At 37.7% G+C, this 19,478-nt stretch overlaps 1 protein-coding gene across 2 annotated transcripts in view; it reads right to left on the minus strand.

Annotated features, from left to right (window-relative positions):
- LOC123556473 (ubiquitin carboxyl-terminal hydrolase-like) overlaps positions 1–19,478 on the minus strand; it is a 78,978-nt gene that overhangs the window by 34,229 nt on the left and 25,271 nt on the right. For both annotated transcript variants that reach the window (XM_045347219.2, XM_053542694.1), the window contains 3 exons: positions 19,252–19,390; positions 10,534–10,616; positions 1,605–1,652 (listed from right to left, as the gene is read on the minus strand). In XM_045347219.2, coding sequence (XP_045203154.2) covers positions 1,605–1,652; positions 10,534–10,616; positions 19,252–19,390 — 270 coding nt within the window. The remainder of the gene's footprint in view (positions 1–1,604; positions 1,653–10,533; positions 10,617–19,251; positions 19,391–19,478) is intronic.

The raw sequence follows: 19,478 nt of genomic DNA on the forward strand, positions 1-19,478 counted from the left end.
GTTAGGGGTGCAGGTTTTGCGCACAACACATCGTCACATCATGGGGAACATTTGTGTCAAGTAATATTAAAATCCCTTCATGGATGAAACAGTTATGGACCGGACACGAAACAGACCCTGTTCATGCCATGTTAACATTTGACTACTAAGTGTGACCTTGACCTTTGAGCTAGGGGTCTGAAAGTTGTGCATGACACATCGTCTTATTATGAGGTACAATTGTGCCAAGTGATATTAAAATCCCTTCATGGATGGGAGAGTCATGGACCGGACAGGAAAAAAGCCCTGTTGACCTTTGACCTCCAATTGTGACCTTGACCTTTAAGCCAGGGGTCCGGGTTTTGCACATGACACGTCGTCTCATCATGGGGAACATTTGAGCCAAGTAATAATAAAATCCCTTCATGGATAAAAGAGTTATGGACCGGACACGAAATTGTGGACGGACGGAATGACGGAAAAGTGCATTCCTATAGTCCCCGAAACTGGTTTTCAACCAGTAGGGGACTAATAATAAGCATATATATATATCAATGCAGTTTGATTCTACTGTAATTTCACCCAGAAAATGCACAGATTTTAATGAATTTTGAATGCAAAAATAAGTTTAGAATTTGTTTTCGATTCTAATTACACCTGCTGTCACATGCACTTTTTTCATGATTCCTTCAAAAAATCTCACTGTCAGTGTAATTTCTATGATAAGTAACATCAAAATTTGGGAAAGTATACCTAGTGGGTCAAGTAAACTGCACAGAATCCAATTTCAGATGACATCACGAAAGTGTACCAGTATCTGGGTAGTACATTTTGGTTATATTATTTTACAGACAGTTATCATACTTTTCTGTTAATAAAATATTGACGAAAGACCTAATCAATATACATGAATTTTGATAAATCTTAGTTTACAGTGTGACCTGAAGTAGACCTTTTTATTATGTTGTAACATGATCTTGGTTTCATGGGCTTAAATATATAAAGGCCCACCACTATTTCATATTCATATGAATAAGTTGACATACTAGGTGACATCTTTTAAGAAAAAGGCTTTAATGGTTTGATCATATATATATAAAGCAATGTAAAATTCCTTTGTAAACTCTGTTACTGGTTTTGGGAAGATATCATTTTACCACTTTATTCTGTGACAAGTGCCGACAATCATAAATGGAATGAATACATAACTATAAACATCTAGAAATTCAACTACTGCTAGGGTAACTTTCCCATTTAAAACAGCATCCTGCCCTTTTTGAGCTCTAGAAGTAACACTAGATGATATGTAACAGTAACACTGTCTGCCCTTTCATTCCAAATTTAGTTGAATTTCGTCAAACAGACAGTGAGTAGTTTATATAATTTTCATGGTTCTGTTACTATCAGATAACTAAAATAATCTAATCTTTAATACATAATATTTCTAATAAAACCTTGGCATTCCTTTACTATAGCTCAATGAAATCCTATAAATACTAAATTCTAGAGAACAGCTGATTTACACATGTATTGCAAAGTAGTAATGTTAAAATATGTATGTATCTGCTCCCATCCCTTTAAGCAAAAAGAAAATGGGACATACATAAATGAATGAGAAAAAGTACCTCAGTCTGCCCCTCCTGTGCACTGTCTTCATGTGCTGCACCCATTGCCTGTAAACATACCCATGTACAAATATATCAATACTCGGATATAAACACAACTGGACAGTATATACACAGATAAAAAGTTTGATAAAAAGTACAGAAAAAACCAGAGCAATTTTAGTCAATTGCATGCATTATAAATGAACTTCATTTACTTAAAAGACGAGTCATTTGATTAGAAAAAGTCCAAAATAGCTGTACTTTGAATTTTCTAATTTCATCAACAAACCTACATGAATTTATGTGAAAAGTTAATAAAACAAGAGCACCACTTGCAGAGAGAGGGAGAGTTATGATTCTTGATCTATTTACTAATCTAAAAACAAACAGGTGTACAAAGTTTCAAAGCTATAGCCCTTATAATATTCAAGGAAAGCAGACCTTAACAAAATTTTTACCAAGAAATTCCAATTTTCTAAGCATTCTGACAAAATACATGTAAGAGGTAAGGTTTGTGACCTATGTACTCATCTAATGATTAAACAAGTTTGCAATGTTAGAGGTAAGGTTTGTGACCTATGTACTCATCTAATGATTAAACAAGTTTGCAATGTTAGAGGTAAGGTTTGTGACCTATGTACTCATCTAATGATTAAACAAGTTTGCAATGTTAGAGGTAAGGTTTGTGGCCTATGTACTCATCTAATGATTAAACAAGTTTGCAATGTTAGAGGTAAGGTTTGTGGCCTATGTACTCATCTAATGATTAAACAAGTTTGCAATGTTAGAGGTAAGGTTTGTGACCTATGTACTCATCTAATGATTAAACAAGTTTGCAATGTTAGAGGTAAGGTTTGTGGCCTATGTACTCATCTAATGATTAAACAAGTTTGCAATGTTAGAGGTAAGGTTTGTGGCCTATGTACTCATCTAATGATTAAACAAGTTTGCAATGTTCCAAAGCCGCCACTCTTATAGCTTTCAAGTTAACTGAACCTATACAAACAAGAGGGTCATGATGACCCTGAATTGCTCACCTGAGTAATATGAGCCACATGTTTCAAATGGCAAACTGACGCTAAAATATTAGAAAGTCAGTTTTAAGATTGGTGTGCAAAACTATACATGTCATCCAAATTTAGTGGCTCTATCTTAAAAACAAGAAGGCCATGAAGGCCCTGTATCGCTCACCTGACCTATTGACCTAAAGATCATCAAGATAGTTTCATTAAGATATGGTCATAAATGTGGCCTCTAAAGTGTTAACTAACTTTTTCTTTGATTTGACCCAGTGACCTAGCTTTTGACCCCACATGACCCAGATTCGAACTTGATCTAATGATCATCAAGATTAACATTCTGACTAAGTTTCATGAAGAAGCAGTCATAAATGTGGCCTCTAGAGTGTTTACAAGCTTTTCCTTTGATTTGACCTGGTGACCTAGTTTTAGACTCCACCTGACCCAGATTTGAACTTGACCTATAGATCATCAAGATTAACATTCTGACCATGTTTCATTAAGATATGGTCATAAATGTGGCCTCTAGAGGGTTAACTAGCTTTTCCTTTGATTTGACCTGGTGACCTAGTTTTTGACCCTACACGACCCAGATTCTAACTGGACTTTGAGATCATCATGATCAACATTCTGACCAAGTTTCATGAAGATACAGTCTTAAATGTGGCCTCTACAGTGTTAACAAGCTTTTCCTTTGATTTGACCTGGTAACCAAGTTTTTGACCCCAGATGACCCAATATCAAACTCATCTAAGATTTTATTGAGGGCAACATCCTGACCAAGTTTCATTAAGATTGGGTCAAAATTGTGACCTCTAGAGTGTTAACAAGCTTTTCCTTTTATTTGACCTGGTGACCTAGTTTTTAAACCTAGATGACCCAATATCGAACTCGTCCAAGATTTTATTGCGGGTAACATTCTGACCAAGATTGGGTCAAAATTGTGACCTCTAGAGTGTTAACAAGCTTTTCCTTTGATTTGACCCAGTGACCTAGTTTTTGATCCCAGATGACCCAATATCAAACTCGTCCAAGATTTTATTGAGGGTAACATTCTGACCAAGTTTCATTAAGATTGGGTCAAATTTGTGACCTCTAGAGTGTTAACAGTCGAAGAAGGCGGGCATAACAAGCAAATTCGATGAATTGGTATCCCCCGCCGAAAGGGTTTGTGGTGAGAAATGGCAAAAAGATATATCCGGCAAAAAGTTAAGGATGTTAATAAGAAGCAAATAATTTCATTAGTCAAAATCAATTTAACAGAAAACAAATGTTTAATTAAAGAGTACATAATAAATGTATGATACTTTTTTTTTTTAACATGGCTGAGGGCAAGGTTTGTGCAGTCACAACTTAACATGTTAAAGGTATGAACATTTAAAAAAAAAAAGAATGGAAATATATATATGTATATATATACATATATGTATATATTTATTTTTTTAGTGGGTGGGGGTGAAGGGGAATGGGAGAGGAAACAAAATTTCACATGTTGATTATAAATATTGATTGAAAATTAAAAATGAAAAAAAAAAAAAAAAAAAAAAAAAAAAAAAAAGGGAAAAAGGGGGAAGGGGGGGGGGGGGGGGGGGGGGGGGGGGGGGGGAAGGGGAATGGGAGAGGAAACAAAATTTCACATGTTGATTATAAATATTGATTGAAAATTAAAAATAAAAAAAAAATACAAGAGGGCCATGATGGCCCTATATCGCTCACCTGTTATCATTGCACTTGAGGACTAGAAGGTCCTCAGAAAAAATATCTAAGTCCAAAGGACAGGAACAACAAAGGGAAGAAATTTAACCAGAAAGAAAAAAAAAATCTTACAAGGTATAGATATGTTAAAATACACCTAAAAATTGGAGGTACCATCCATGTTGTACCACAGAAAAGTGGTCTCGGTTTTTCCCTACAGCCAATAATAAAAAAGTTACTAAAAATAAGCTATTTATAGTAACGTAAAAGGGAAGTAATTAAAAAAAAATATTGTAAGTGGACAAAAGAAGGATCTGCCAAATAAATCTGTTGACATAAATGAAATTTCAGATCAGTATCTTCATTAGTTATGGAGATATAACAATTTTAATTTGAAATAAAGGGAGGTAATTTGACATATAATCAGTCCATAGTTATCTACCTGATTGTCTCAGTCCAACTAATAACAATAATGAAATTTCAAATAAGTCCTGTAAGTACTTACTGATATAAATCCATTTTGATTACAATCAGGGGAGGTAATCAGATATAAAATAACTCTGGAACCTATGATTGCATCTGATTTGTCGTGGAATCCAAGATTTCTTGTTGTTGAAGGTATTTTGGAAGTTTGTATCAAATAAAACCATAAATGAAGTCTCTATATGGCTGCAAAAGCCAAAATAGCCAATTTTGGACCTTCAAGGGGCCATAACTCTGGAACCATGATGGAATCTGGCCAGTTGAATTAAAGGAACCAAGATCTTGTGGTGATACAAGTTGTGTGCAAGTTTGGTTAAAATCAAATCATAAATGAAGCTGCTATTGTGCAGACAAGGTCAAAATAGCTAATTTTGGCCCTTTCAGGGGCCATAACTCTGGAACCCATTATGGGATCTGGCGGTTCAAGAAAGGAACCGAGATCTTATGGTGACACAAGTTGTGTGCAAGTTTGATTAAATTCAAATCATAAATGAAGCTGTTATTGTGCAGACAAGGTCAAAATAGCTAATTCTGGCCCTTTCAGGGGCCATCACTCTGGAACCCCTAATGGAATCTCGCCAGTTCAAGAAAGGAACCGAGATCTTATGGTGATACAAGTTGTGTGCAAGTTTGGTTAAAACAAAATCATAAATGAAGCTGCTATTGTGCAGACAAGGTCAAAATAGCTAATTTTGGCCCTTTCAGGGGCCATAACTCTGGAACCCATAATGGAGTCTGGCCAATTCAAGAAAGAAACTAAGATCTTATGGTGATACAAGTTGTGTGCCAGCTTGGTAAAAATCAAATCATAAATAAAGCTGCTATTGTGCAGACAAGGTCAAAATAGCTAATTTTGGCCCTTTCAGGGGCCATAACTCTGGAACCCATAATGGGATCTGGCCAGTTCAAGAAAGGAACCGTGATCTTATGGTGATACAAGTTGTGTGCAAGTTTGGTTAAAATAAAATCATAAATGAAACCACTATCGTGCAGACAAGAAATTGTTGACGGACGGACGCACGAACACACGACGGACGAAGGGTGATCACAAAAGCTCACCTTGTCACTATGTGACAGGTGAGCTAATAAAAAAGGGAAAAAGGGTGAAGTTGGGGGGGGGGGGGGGGGTAGAGGATGCATGATCAGTGGTGGGCATGACTGGGTGGAGAAGTGAGGTTGGGGAATGGTACAACTTGGAAGGTTTGAAAAAAATCTAAAATAAGAAATGAAAAAAAAAAAAATTTTTTTTTTTTGGTGGGGAGGGCGGGGTGACCAAGGCAAGTGGGTGACCAGGTGACTAAAAACTTCTAAGGGCCATAACTCTGGTGCAAACTGTCTGAAACTTGATGGGCCCCATAGCCTCATAGTGGTGAACATGCACATGAAGTTTGTTTGAAAAAAATGTAAAATAAGGAATGATTTTTTTATTTTTTTTGGGAGAGGTGGGGGGGGGGGGTGTCGGGGGATAGGCGGGGAGGTGTGTGATCAAGGTAAGGGGGTGACCAGGTGTGGGTACACAACTTCACATGTTTACAATATATGTTCATGGAAAAGAATGAAAGAAATTTAATGAAATTCTACCAAATGGTAAGTTTGTTATGTACAAATATGTGGATTTTTATACAATTAAAGGGCAATAACTCTTAATTTACATATAAATCCGAATGAAACCACATTATGGTGATCTAAATTCTGTTTAAGTTTCATAGTTCTAGGTCAAATATATCAAAAGTTATGATGCAGAAATTGCCATATTTATAGTACCCTATATAGTTAACACTAGAAACTTCTAAGAGCCATAACTCTGGTTTTACTTGGGCAATCTGACTGAAACTTGATGGGCCGCAAGAACTCATAGTGGTGAACATGTATATGAAGTTTTAAATAAATATTCCCAACCATTTCCTAGATATGGCTCCGGACGGACGGTAAGACGGAAGGACGGACAACGCCAAAACTATATCCCTCCGAGTTTCGTCGGGGGATAACAAGAGTGGCAGACTGTCACAAAATAAGCCTGTCATCGAATTTGGCCTAATTCAAGGGCCATAATCCAAGAGTGCTTGGGGCGATTTGGCTGGTTATCAAACTTGTCTGAGATATTATGCCAACAAACATTGTCACCAAGTTTGGTGAAGATTGGATGAAAACTGTTCGACTTAGAGAGCAGACAAGGCTAAATTCGCCGATTTTGAGTAATTCAAGGGCCATAATACAGAAGTGCCTGGGGCGATTTGGCTGGTTACTGAACTTGGCCGAGATATTATGCCCACAAACATTATCTGCAAGTTTGTGGAAGATCAGACGAACATTGTTCGACTTAGGGAGCAGACAAGGCTAAAGGACCTCGGACATTTTCCTATTCAGATTGCCTATCCGATTAAGGAAAACGTGACATAGGGATAGACTTCTGAAATTGCATAGTTATGATAGTTGAAGACTATTTCTTGATAAATGCGACTTCATTTTACAAGTTTATGAACAAAAAAGAAGACTTTGTAGACATTTCTCATTCTCTTTTCTATTAAAATATGAACATAAATCATTTTTACGTTTTAAACATCTTTCCCACCAGTGACGCAACAAAATAGTTCACATGCCTTTGTAAACTAGAGCTATCACTAAAGGTGATGAATGTACCCCCCGCATGCACTGACACAGTACATTGCAATTTGACGCACACAAGATTGCATAATTATGTGGACTGTATGTATATAGACTGTATGTATTCAGTATAGTAACAAAAAACAAAGTCCCATAACTATGCAGAATATTTATCTAAAAGAATGTAACATGCACCATGCACAACTAGGGTTGTTACTGATCACTTGTGTGAAGTTTCATTAAATTGTGTCAAGGGGATGAGGAGAGATGGTGTGCACAAGATTGTGTCTATGTATATAGTATAGTAACAAAAAAAACAAAGTCCCATAACTCTGCATTTTTTTTTTCTGAAAGAACCTAACATGCCCCATGCACAACTACTGTTGTTACTGATCACTTGTGTGAAGTTTCATTAAATTGTGTCAAGGGGATGAGGAGAGATGGGGCACACAAGATTGTGTCTATGTATATAGTATAGTAACAAAAAAAACAAAGTCCCATAACTCTGCAAATTTGTTTTCTAAAAGAACCTAACATGCCCCATGCACAACTACTGTTGGTACTGATCACTTGTGTGAAGTTTCATTAAATTGTGTCAAGGGGATGAGGAGAGATGGTGCGCACAAGATTGTGTCTATGTATATAGTATAGTAACAAAAAAAACAAAGTCCCATAACTCTGCAAATTTTTTTTCTAAAAATACCTAACATGCCCCATGCACAACTACTGCTGGTACTGATCACTTGTGTGAAGTTTCATTAAATTCTGTCAAGGGAATAAGGAGAGATGGTGCGCACAAGATTGCGTCTACGGACAGACGGACAGACAGACAGACGGACAGACAGACAGACAGACAGACAGACAGACAGACAACCTGAAACCAGTATACCCCCCCTTACAACTTTGTTGTCGGGGGGTACAATAATTATTATATACATTTGCTGCAAAAATGGCACTTGGTCACGGGTGGGAAAGTGTTTAAAATTGAAAAAAAACTACGTACAGGGTGTCAGCAAATAAATTTTTACATAAGTATTTGACACTTATTGCATGTGTTTCCTAAGCCTTACATATATACAGCTTTATTCATTTTTGTAAATATTTCAAGCACAGAAAACACTTAACACAATACATATAGGGGACATAGAAAGTGAAGCTAGAAAGCAGACAGATCCTTATAAGTATATCTTATGAATTTTTCAATCAGACCTGTTACCTATTGACAGTCCGTCGATTGAGTGTTATCAGGATTGAGACAACTGCATCTGTCATCCGTCATGAACCAAGCAAGTGGCTTCGACATATTACATAATTATGCGTCTTCAACGTAAACATGACAAAGAAATACAGACGAACTTCTACGGGAATAGTGCCACTTAGGTGCAATTTTTTTACCTTTTGTAGGACACAGTTGAAGCGAACCTAGAATGCATTTTAAAAGCAACATTTGCTTTTATTTGATCCAGCATCCTATACCCTAACAAAAACTACACCAGACACCATCTCATTAACTAACCTAATTGCTTCCAGAACTTACACTGACACCCATAGAACTAATACTGACTCGCCCATAACTAACAGACCCCCCCAGAATTAACATCAATTCGCTCACACGTCTGAAACTAATTTTGAAGCCAACCGAAATACTAGTAAGGACCTCAAAGAACTAACACAGACACCCCAAGAATATCTATATAAATGTTGATACTAGCTAGTGAAGTTCCACTGATAAAAAATGCTAAAAGTAAGGCATCCCTGAACCCGCAGTGGAATAGGCAGTCTCCTGCACCCCTCCGTTTCAACTGAAAAAGGCCAACTATGCCAATGTATGGCCAGGTACACCACTGCATGTATTCAATAATAATCCACATAATGCCCGGTCAGTATTGTACATGTGTATAAATACAGTATAGCAATAGATGTATAGAAAACAAACAGTAGGATATGATCAATGCATCAGTGTTATCATGGGCACTCGGGTGGAAATAACTGAAGTACAGTTAGGGACCAAATGTTTTGTTCCACTTCTATTTTTTCCGTTTCGTTTATTTTGAAAAATGTCAATAAAACTGATAATCTGCATGGTATCAGTTTATTTATTGTGTTAAAATATTTCATAGTAGACATACCTTAAATACCAATGCTTATTTTAACTAAAAATTTTTTAAAAATATGACCCTTAGTTACAAACTGTTCGAATTTCAAGAAAACGAATATAAAATAAAATTATTTTTTGTGACAGTTTGATAGGAATATAACTTATTTATCAGTATTTGAAGCTGTTATATAAAACTATCAGCTACTGAAGTCAAGAAATAGCATTGAACTTAGGGCAAAATCCCTAGCATAATGTCCGATGTCCTTTGCAGTTTTTCCGAGTAATTCAAGGGCCATAATCCAAGAGTGCCTGGGGTGATTTGGCTGGTTATCAAACCTGGCCGAGATATTATGCCAAGAAACACTGTCACCAAGTTTGGTGATGATTGGATGAAAAATGTTTGACTTAGAGGGAGGACAAGGCTAAATTTGCAGATTTCGAGTAATTCAAGGGCCATAACTCAAGAGTACCTGGGGCGATTTTGCTGGTTATCGAACTTGGCCGAGATATTATGCCCACAAACATTGTCACCAAGTTTGGTGAAGATCCGATGAAAACTGTTTGACTTAGAGGGTGGACAAGGCTAAATTTGCAGATTTCGAGTAATTAAAGGGCCATAACTCGAGAGTGCCTGGGGCAATTTTGCTGGTTATCAAACTTGGCCGAGATATTATGCCCACAAACATTGTCACCAAGTTTGGTGAAGATCAGATGAAAACTGTTTGACTTAGAGAGCGGACACCAACCGCTCGCCTGCTAGCCACGAGTGTTCACATAATACGCCCTGCTCTTTCAGAGACGGGCGTATAAAAAGGGGCATAATTTTGTAAAAATGCGAAGCAGAGTTATGGAACCTGTGCACTGCATGTAAGATCATCATAGTGAACAAATGTGTGAAGTTTCAATTTATTCCCATTAGTAGGTACTGAGATACCAGCTTACATAACAAAACTTAACCAAATTGGGACACAGACGCAGACGATTGGGTGTCCAATAGCTCTACCTATTCTTCAAAAAAGTTAAGCAATAATGTCATTAACTAACTAACCGTATCCTTTTCCAGTATATCTGCTATCTGGTTTGGCTCTTTTCCTGAAGTTTCCTCCAGAAACTCTTTAAAATGTTTGTTATCTGAAAACAATATCAAATTTGCATTTAGTGTTCAGCAGCTTGGAAATTCAAGGATAATTCTTACTGACAGAGTGGTGGCTGTCTGGTAGACAATACATGTATAGGTCATCCAATATGAAATTCACAAGTAAAATCTTGCAGGAATCACAACCACATTTTCTGTATCAGATAGCAATTTCTTTTTCCTCCCAACAAAAATTTCTAACTTGGAAAAGGGACATAAATTTGCCAAAATGTAAGCCAAAGTTAAGAACTAGAAATGTGTCACAGACACAGATGCCCCCGCAACATGAGAAAGGTCACAGGCATAAGTTATTTATAGTAACAACTAAGGGAAGTTAATCTTAAAAAAAACAAAAAAGAGCTGTCACTATTGGTGACAAATACCCACGAAGTAAGCCCAAGAATGCCACAGTTGTATTTGTAAAAAATCACATATCATTTTGTGACCTTGACCTAAGAGGCCTCGGTGACACATCTTCTCAATATGGTTAACATTTGTGTCAAATTATTTTCAAATCCCTTGATAAATGGCAGAGTTATGGACCAGACAAGGAACACCTTTGACTTCTAAGTGTGACCTTGACCTTGTAGCTAGGGGTCTCGGTCTTGCACATGACACCTCATCTCATTATAGGGAACATTTATGCCAAGTAATTTCAAAATCCCTTCATCAATGGCAGAGTTATGGACCGGACAAGAAACAGACCATGTTAACCTTTGACCTCTAAGTGTGACCTTGACCTTGGAGCTAGGGGTCTGGGTCTTGCTCACGACACATCGTCTCATTATGGTGAACATTTATGCCAAGTAATTTCAAAATCCCTTAATGAATGGCAGAGTTATGGACCGGACATGAAACATACCCTGTTAACCTTCGACTTGTAAGTGTGACCTTGACCTTGGAGCTAGGGATCTGGGTCTTATGCATGACACATCGTCTCATTATGGTAAACATTTAAGACAAGTTCTTTCAAAATCCCTTCATGGAGTTATGGACCGGACACAAAACACCCCATGTTAACCTTTAACCTCTAAGTGTGACCTTGACCTTAAAACTAGGAGTCTGGGTCTTGCACATGACACTTCCTCTCATTATGGTGAACATTTATGCCAAGTTATTTCAAAATCCCTTTATGGATGGAAGAGTTACAGCCCGGACAAGAATTTACCGAACGCACGGATGGACAGTGCGATTTTAATATGCCCACCTTCCGGGGGCATAAAAATCCTAAGTCCACACAAAAATCCTTACCAGGTAGAGATAGGTTAAAATACTTCTCAAAATTGGATGTAACATGCATGTTGTAATGTTGTACTACAGAAAAGTAGTCTTGTTTTTTCCCTACGACCAGTAATAAAAAAGTTACAATATAAGCTATTTATAGTAACAACAAAGGGAAGTAATTCTAAACTAGGGACCTGATTCTTGCGCATGACATTCTGTCTCATGAGGGTATACACCGAGGCAACTTACATCATAATCCCTCCATGCATGAAGAAGAAATGCTCAAGACAAATTCATTCTTGTATGTGACCTTCGGCCTCTAAGTGCGACCTTGACCTTAGACCTAGGGACCTGGTTTTTGCGCATGACACATCGTCTATCCATGCTTATTATTTGTGTCATATTATTCTGAAATCGGACCATGCATGTCAAAGTTATGGACCGAACACGAACATCACCCTTTCCTGAACACACAAACAAACACACATACGGACAGGGGTAACACTCCCCCACCCCCATTTTATGGCGGGGGCATAAAAATGACATGTGAGGTCATCTAATGATGTCAACAAGAGCGCCGCCAAGCAGGGCAATATACCCCTGAAGGGTTACATCAGAGGATAGGAGCAAAATTTAAAGAACTTGACTGTTCAAGCCCAAAGGACAGGAACAACAAAAAGAAGAAATTCAAAAAAAATTGCTAAGTCCACAAAAAAAATTCTTACCAGGTAAAGTTATGTCAAAATACATCTAAAAATTGGATGTATCATCCATGTTGTACCACAGTAAAGTGGACTTGGTTTTTCCCTACGACCAATTATAAAAAAGTTTCAAAATAAGCTATTTATATAAACAAAAAAGGGAAGTAATACAAAAAAAAATTATTGTAAGAGAACAAACAAGAGGGTCATGATGACCCTGGATCGCTCACCCGAGTAATATGAGCTACATGTTTCAAATGTCAAACTGATGATTTTTAGAATTTTTTTGGAAGATTTTCCGATGTACAATCAAGTAACCCCTGGGGAGGGGCCGATTTTACCCCAGGGGTCATGATTTGAACAAAGTTTGTAGAAGTCTACTAGGCAATGTTACATATCAAATATCTAAGACCTAGGCCTTCTGGTTTATTTTTAGCAAATTTATGAAGATTTCCTTATGTACAATCAAGTAACCCCTGGGGCTGGGTCAATTTGACCCTGGGGGTCAAGATTTGAACAAATTTTGTAGAGGTCCATTAGGCAATGCTACAAGTCAAATATCTAAGCTGTAGGCCTTCTGGTTTATTTTAAGAACATTTTGAAGATTTTTCTATGTACAATCAAGTAACCCCATTGGGCGGAGACAATTTGACCCCGGGGGTCATGATTTGAACAAATTTTGTAGAAGTCTGCTAGGCAATGCTACATATCAAATATCTAAGATCTAGGCCTTCTGGTTTATTTTTTAAAAAAAATTTGAAGATTTTCCTATATAAAATCAAGGGACCCCTGGGGCGGGGGTCAATTTTGACCCCGGGGGTCATGATTTGAACAAATTTTGTAGAGGTCCACTAGGCAATACTACATGTCAAATATCTAAGCTCTACGCCTTCTGGTTTATTTTTAGAAAATTTTGAAGATTTTTCTATGTACAATCAAGTAACCCCATGGGACGGGGTCAATTTGACCCCGGGGGTCATGATTTTAACAAATTTTGTAGGTCTACTAGGCAATGCTACATGTCAAATATCTAAGATCTAACCTTCTGGTTTATTTTTAGAAATTTTTTAAAGACTTTCCTATATAAAATCAAGTGACCACTGGGGTGGGGTCAATTTTGACCCCGGGGGTCATGATTTGAACACATTTTGTAGAGGTCCACTAGGCAATGCTACATGTTAAATATCAAAGCTCTAGGACTTCTGGTTTATTATTTTTTTTTTTTGAAGATTTTCCTATAGAAATCTATGTAAAATCAAGTGACCCCTGGGGTGGGGTCAATTTTGACCCAAGGGTCATGATTTGACCAATTTTAGTAGAGGTCCACTAGGCAATGCTACATGTCAAATAACTAAGCTCTAGGGCTTCTGGTTTCTGAGAAGATTTTTTTAGGTTTTCCTATGTAAAATCAAGTGACCCCTGGGGCGGGGTCAATTTTGACCCTGGGGTCATGATTTAAACAAACCTGGTAAAGGTCCACTAGGCAATGCTTCACACCAAATATCTAAGCTCTAGGCTTCTGGTTTTTGAGAAGAAGATTTTTAAAGTTTTTCCTTTCGGTTGCCATGGCAACCAGAGTTCTGCCTGGAATTCATTTCTTTGAACAATTTTTAAAGAAGACCATCTAAGGAACATCCCTGTGAAGTTTCATCAAAATTGGCCTGTTGGTTTAGGAGGAGATGTTGTTTAAAGGAAAGTGTGGACGGACGATGTACGGACGACGGACGGTGAACGATCACAATAGCTCACCCCAAGCACTTTGTGCTCAGGTGAGCTAAAAAAAGGAAGAAAGAAAAAATGAAAATACTGACAATCTGACGGACAACGGACGGTGAACGATCAGAATAGCTCACCTTGAGCCTTTGGCTCTGGTGAGCTAAAAAGGGATCTGCCAAATAAAAACAAGAGCACTGCAATGCAGAGCAATATACACAAATATACCTTTGACCCCTACGTGTGACCTTGACCTTGAAGCTAGTCATCCAAAACATGCACTCTGCACGTCGCCTCAGTGTGGTGAACATTTGTGCCAAGTTTCTTTGAAATCCTTCAAGCAGTTCAAGAGTTACAGAGCGGACAAAGCAAACTCATATATGACCTTTCATTCCTAAGTGTGACCTTGACCTTGAAGCAGTTCAAGAGTTACAGAGCAGACACGAAACACACTCATATGACCTTTGACCCCTAAGTGTGTCCTTGAAGCTAGTCATCCAAAAACAGCACTCTGCACATCAAATTTCTTAGCTAAAGCTTTAAAACAAGAGGGCCATGATGGCCCTATATCGCTCACCTGTTATCATTGCACTTGAGGACAAGAAGGTCCTCAGAAAAAATATCTAAGTCCAAAGGACAGGAACAACAAAGGGAAGAAATTTAACCAAAATGAAAAAAAAATTCTTACAAGGTACAGATATGTCAAAATACACCTAAAAATTGGAGGTACCATCCATGTTGTACCACAGAAAAGTGGTCTCGGTTTTTCCCTACGGCCAATAATAAAAAAGTTACTAAAAATAAGCTATTTATAGTAATGTTAAAGGGAAGTAATTAAAAAAAAATTATTGTAAGTGAACAAAAGAAGGATCTGCCAAATAAATCTGTTGACATAAATGAAATTTCAGATCAGTATCTTCATTAGTTACGGAGATATACCCATTTTTAATTTGAAATAAAGGGAGGTAATTTGACATAAAATCAGTCCATAGTTATCTACCCTGATTGGCTCAGTCCAACTAATGACAATAATGAAATTTCAAATAAGTCCTATAAGTACTTACTGATATAAATCCATTTTGATTACAATCAGAGGAGATAATCAGATATAAAATAACTCTGGAACCTACGATTGGATCTGATTTGTCATGGAATCCAAGATTTATTGTTGTTGAAGATATTTTGGAAGTTTGTATCAAATAAAACCATAAATGAAGTCTCTATATGGCTGCAAAAGCCAAAATAGCCAATTTTGGACCTTTAAGGGGCCATTACTCTGGAAACCATGATGGAATCTGGCCAGTTCAAGAAAGGAACCAAGATCTTGTGGTGATACAAGTTGTGTGCAAGTTTGGTTAAAATCAAATTATAAATGAAGCTGCTATTGTGCAAACAAGGTCAAAATAGCTAATTCTGGCCCGTTCAGGGGCCATAACTCTGGAACCCATTATAGGATCTGGCCGGTTCAAGAAAGGAACCGAGATCTTATGGTGACACAAGTTTTGTGTAAGTTTGATTGAATTTAAATCATAAATGAAGCTGCTATTGTGCAGACAAGGTCAAAATAGCTAATTTTGGCCCTTTCAAGGGCCATAACTCTGGAACGCATAAAGGTATCTGGCCAGTTGAAGAAACGAACCAAGATCTTATGGTGATACAAGTTGTGTGCCAGTTTGGTAAAAATCAAATCATAAATAAAGCTGCTATTGTGCAGACAAGGTCAAAATAGCTAATTTTGGCCCTTTCAGGGGCCATAACTCTGGAACCCATAATGGGATCTGGCCAGTTCAAGAAAGGAACCGAGATCTTATGGTGATACAAGTTGTGTGCAAGTTTGGTTAAAATAAAATTATAAATGAAACCACTATCATGCAGACAAGAAATTGTTGACGCACGCACGGACTGACGACGGACGAAGGGTGATCACAAAAGCTCACCTTGTCACTATGTGACAGGTGAGCTAACAAGAAAATTAGGAGAATGGGTCAAGGTAAAGATTATGCAAGATTACTTTTGAAATCTCTAAAAAAATATTACAGGTGGTTCAAATCCTTTTGCTGTAGCTTAGAAAACAAGAAAGTAGGTCAGTAGGTCACAATGATGGTCACTGAAAGTCTGTTTAAAGATCGGCATGCAAAACTATACATGTCATCCAAATTTCAAAGCTGTATCTTAACAAGAGGGCCATGAAGGCCCTGTATCGCTCACCTGACCTATTGATCTAAAGATCATCAAGATTAACATTCTGACCAAGTTTCATTAAGATATGGTCAGAAATGTGACCTCTAAAGTGTTAACAAGTTTTTCCTTTGATTCGACCCAGTGTCCTAGTTGGTGACCCCACATGACCCAGATTCAAACTTGACCTAAAGATCATCAAGATTATCATTCTGACTAAGTTTCATGAAGATACAGTCATAAATGTGGCCTCTTGGAGTGTTAAGCTTTTCGTTTGATTTGACCTAGTGATCTAGTTTTTGACCCCACCTGACCCAGATTTTAACGTGACCTATAGATCATCAAGATTAACATTCTGACCATGTTTCATTAAGATATGATCATAAATGTGGCCTCTACAGTGTTTACCAGCTTTTCCTTTGATTTGACCTGGTGACCTAGTTTTTGACCTTAATGACCCAGATTCTAACTGGACCTTGAGATCATCAAGATTAACATTCTGACCATGTTTCATGAAGATACAGTCATAAATGCTGCTTCTACAGTGTTAAGAAGCTTTTCCTTTGAATTTACCTGGTGACCTAGTTTATGACCCCAGATGACCCAATATCGAACTCATCCAAGATTGTATTGAGGGTAACATTCTGACCAAGTTTCATTAAGATTAGGCCAAAATTGTGACCTCTAGAGTGTTAACAAGCTTTTCCTTTGATTTGACCTGGTGACCTAGTTTCTGATCCCAGATGACCCAATATCAAACTTGTCCAAGATTTTATTGAGGGTAACATTCTGACCAAGTTTCATTAAGATTGGGCCAAAATTGTGACCTCTAGAGTGTTAAACAAGCTTTTCCTTTGATTTGACCTGGTGACCTAGTTTTTGACCCTAAATGACCCAATATCAAATTCGTCCAAGATTGTATTGAGGGTAACATTCTGACCAAGTTTCATTAAGATTAGGCCAAAATTGTGACCTCTAGAGTGTTAACAAGCTTTTCCTTTGATTTGACCTGGTGACCTAGTTTTTGACCCTAGATGACCCAATATCAAACTCATCCAAGATTTTATTAAGGGTAACATTCTGACCAAGTTTTATTAAGATTGGGCCAAAATTGTGACCACTAGAGTGCTAACAGTCAAATTGTTGACGACGATGGACGGACGGACGATGGACACAGGGCGTTCACAAAAGCTCACCTTTGAGCACTTTGTGCTCAGGTGAGCTAAAAAACAAGAAAGTAGGTCAGTAGGTCACAATCATGGTCACTGAAAGTCAGTTTTAAGATCAGTGTGCAAAACTGTACATGTCATCCAAATTTCAAGGCTGTATCTTAAAAAACAAGAAAGTAGGTCAGTAGGTTACAGTTAATTTACCCCTAATTTCTTGGGGTCATAAGGTAACTATAATTAAACAGTCTAGAAAATATGATCAGATAATTTTTGAAGTATTTTTTCCTAAATAACTCATAAAAACTATGTGACCCTCTGGGTGGGGCCTCTTTTCACCCCAGGGGCATAATTTGAACAATCTTGTTAGAGAGCCACTAAGCAATGCTACATAATGAATACCAAAAGCCTAGATCTTGAACTTTCAGTCAAGAAGATTTTTAAAAGTATTTTCCTATGTAAGTCTATGTAAAACTTGGGACCCCCAGGGCAGGGCCTCTTTTTACCCCAGAGGCATAATTTAAACACTCTTGGTAAAGGACCACTAGGTGACGCAACATACCAAAAATCAAAAGCCTAGGCCTTGCAGTTTCAGACAAGAAGATATATATATTTTTTTCCTATTTAAGTCTATGTAAAACTTGAGACCCCTGGGGCGGAGCCTCTTTTCATTCCAGGGGCATAATTTGAACAATTTTGGTAGGGAACCAAAAGGCAATGCTACATACCAAATATCAACGGCCTAGGTCTCTTGGTTTCAGACAAGATTTTTTAATTTTTTTCCTATGTAAGTCTATGTAAAACTTGGGACCCCCGGGACGGGGCCTCTTTTCATCCCAGGGGCATAATTTGAACAAACTTTATAGAGGACCATTAGATGATGTCACATGCCAAATATTGAGGCTCTATGCCTTGTGGTTTTTGACATGAAGATTTTCAAAGTTTTCCCTATATAAGTCATGTAAACCATGTGACCCCCAGGGCGGGGCCGAATTTGACCTTAGGGGAATAATATGAACAACCTTGGTAGAGGACCACTAGATGATGCACAAGAAATCTGAGTGTTTTTTGGTAATTCAAGGGCCATAATTCCGAAGTGCCTCGGCCGATTTGGCTAGATATCAAACTAGGCCAAGGTCTTATAGTCAAACACATTTTGTTCAAGTTTGGAGAATATTGCACTTAGAGTGCACATAAAGTGCCCCAAAGGGACTCCTATACTACTAATGATTAGTAATATTATGGGTCCTTCTAGCTCCCAAGATCTGAGCATATTTCGGTAATTCAAGGGCCATAATTCAGAAGTGCCTGGACCGATTTGGCTAGTTATGGAACTTGGCCGAGGACGGACAGACAGACACACAGTGTGGTGGGAGACATAACAAGCTGGCAAAGTCGGCCACAAGTTACTAAGTAAACTGATGCAATGCCCACAAGATGAACTAATTTTACTGCCTTTTTCTTATTTCCTAGCTCCAACAAACGCTATACTCAGTGCTGCTTTTGTTTTAATTCTAGAAAGGCGTAATGCACTTTATGTCTAAATTTAGTATAAAAGGAGATGCAATAGTGCATGAGAAACAGTTCAGATAATCTATTTAAATGAAGCTAGAACAAACAAAGAAGATATAAACAAGGGGAAAGTTTACCTTCAAATTTGATTTGCTCTGTGTTATTGGCGAGTGCGTGTATCACAGCAACAGTACCACAAGCATTTCCGACCGTCTGCTTCATGTAGTAAACACCATCTGCAGCTGGATTCTCCACCCCAATCTTCTCACTCTCAGACTAGAAATGCGAGGGAAATGAGTACTTTCACATTAAGGGTAGCAGTGGATTTATTTCTGAATTAATACCTTTTAAACAGAACATGTAA

This window comes from Mercenaria mercenaria, chromosome 5 (assembly GCF_021730395.1).
Source record: "Mercenaria mercenaria strain notata chromosome 5, MADL_Memer_1, whole genome shotgun sequence".
Lineage (NCBI taxonomy): Eukaryota > Metazoa > Mollusca > Bivalvia > Venerida > Veneridae > Mercenaria > Mercenaria mercenaria.